This window comes from Melitaea cinxia, chromosome 11 (assembly GCF_905220565.1).
Source record: "Melitaea cinxia chromosome 11, ilMelCinx1.1, whole genome shotgun sequence".
Classification (NCBI taxonomy): domain Eukaryota; kingdom Metazoa; phylum Arthropoda; class Insecta; order Lepidoptera; family Nymphalidae; genus Melitaea; species Melitaea cinxia.
Window position 1 is genome coordinate 9,472,643 of NC_059404.1, and position 2,022 is coordinate 9,474,664.

Sequence of the window (2,022 nt, forward strand, 5' to 3'; positions counted from 1 at the left end):
GCCTGCGCCGCCGCCGCCTTCACCGCGCCCCACCGTGTCCTTCTTCCCCCCTCCTGGCCTCCGCGAGTCGAACTTTGTACGCGAGACTCGACGCACGTTACTCACTTTTAAAATTAATGTCTACTTATTACGCAATAAAGTTGTCTTTATTTATTACTTTATTTTGTTTTGCTGAATCCATCGCAAACAAAGTGGCGACCGTGACAGGACTCGAACCTGCAATCTTCGGATAAAGAACGAGAAAGTGCATTGTTTGTGCGCGTATGCGTGGTCAAGTGATAAAACCTATAATGGGTACTTTACCGTCTGTAATAGTATCCTCAAGCTTCGCTTTTGATACTTGCGGAATTGATTTCGCTGGGCCCTTTTTAATTGCTAGCAGAAAGGGTCGTGGCAGTAATATAACCAAATGTTTCCTTGCACTGTTTGTTTGTCTTCAAACAAAGGCTCTGCACTTAGCGACGGTGAGCTCAATGTCTAGCGATGCTTTTCTTCTTTGCCTGCGCAGGTTTGTGTCTCGTCGGGGCAGACCTCAAGTAATTTACTGCGATAATGGTACTAATTTTGTGGGTGCAAAGAATGAATTAGGTAGGGTTATTAAAGCCAGCCGTCAGTCCGTGTCCGATTACGCAAGCGCTGAAAAGATTAAATTTGTATTCAGTCCCGCATACGCACCTCATTTCGGAGGAATCTGGGAGGCTGGTATTAAGTCAGCAAAGAGCCATTTAAAACGTGTAGCAAGCAATGCTTCTCTGACGTTTGAGGAACTGGCGACGCTTTTTACCCAAATAGAAGCAATCCTTAATTCCCGCCCGCTATCTCCTCTTTCGTCAGATCCCACTGATCTATATCCATGGACTCCAGGACACTTTTTGATTGGGCGACCTCTGATGTCGGTACCGTCACTGCCTGTCACCACTAAAAGGCCTAACAGATATGAGTTTATTGAGCAGCTGAGACAACACTTTTGGGAGCGTTGGCGCAGGGAGTTCATCGCTGAGCTCCAGCAACGAACGAAATGGCGAACTCGGCAGCGTGACCTTCAAATCGGCGACATGGTTGTCCTGAAAGAAGACCAATTACCTCCTCTACGATGGCGCCTTGGGCGCATTACTCGATTGTACCCTGGTCCAGATGGCATAAACAGAGTAGCAGATATCTTCACAGCAAAAGGAACCATGAGGAGAGCATTCAATAAAATATGCCTTCTTCCAACATCTCCGAATGCCTAACTAGAGAAAACGAGAGAAGAATAGTTTGAAAACGTCTTTCAACGGGGGCCCGCTTTCACCGCGCCCCACCGTGTCCTTCTTCCCCCTCCGGGCCCCCGCGAGTCGATCTTTGTACGCGAGACTCGACGCACGTTACTCATTTTTAAATTTAATGTCTACTTACTACGCAATAAAGTTGTCTTTATTATTACTTTATTTTGTTTTGCTGAATCCATCGCAAACAGTAGTAAACAATAATAGTACACTGATTGACTGTAATTGATACGTCATATTATGTCTTAAGTACGATCATTTATGTTAAGCATTTGATACTACAACAGTTTATATCGACATAAATAAACTTGCAGTTTTTCTAGTTTTGTGGTTCAATTAATAATTTTACTAAGATTTTTAATTCTTTGATTTCACTAGCATCGAAATAGTACAATGGTCGTAAACATGTTATTTTTCTTGCCATGACAACGTCTAATAAATCAATGAACACCGGCGGCATGCACGAAAAAGGATGACTCATTGCGTTTTGCTCATTGTCCCGTTACGCTCAGTAATAGATATACTATCACTCGATTGGCCTATACGTCCGAGGAGATGTTTTGTTATGACGTTGTCACGTTAAATAACCGTCCGTAAACCAACTTTAGAGACAACCAATTTTTTTAAATCTATAACTAGGTCGGCAAACAAGCGTACGGCTCACTTGATGGTAAGCGATTACCGTAGCTTATAGACGCCTGCAACACCAGAAGTATTGCAAGCGCGTTGCTGATCCTATCCCCAATCAAGGAGCTCT

At 43.8% G+C, this 2,022-nt stretch overlaps 1 protein-coding gene across 1 annotated transcript; it reads left to right on the forward strand.

Moving 5' to 3' along the window:
- Positions 1-290: 290 nt before the first annotated feature.
- On the forward strand, positions 291-1,232 carry LOC123658059. The gene has a single exon (XM_045593542.1). It carries the CDS (start codon positions 291-293, stop codon positions 1,230-1,232), a length of 942 nt encoding a protein of 313 aa, XP_045449498.1.
- The last annotated feature ends 790 nt before the right edge of the window (positions 1,233-2,022 follow it).

What these genes read in the sequence shown, in the direction of transcription:
- LOC123658059 (XM_045593542.1), top strand. Translation starts at nt 291, where the DNA reads ATGGGTACTTTACCGTCTGTAATAGTATCCTCAAGCTTCGCTTTTGAT.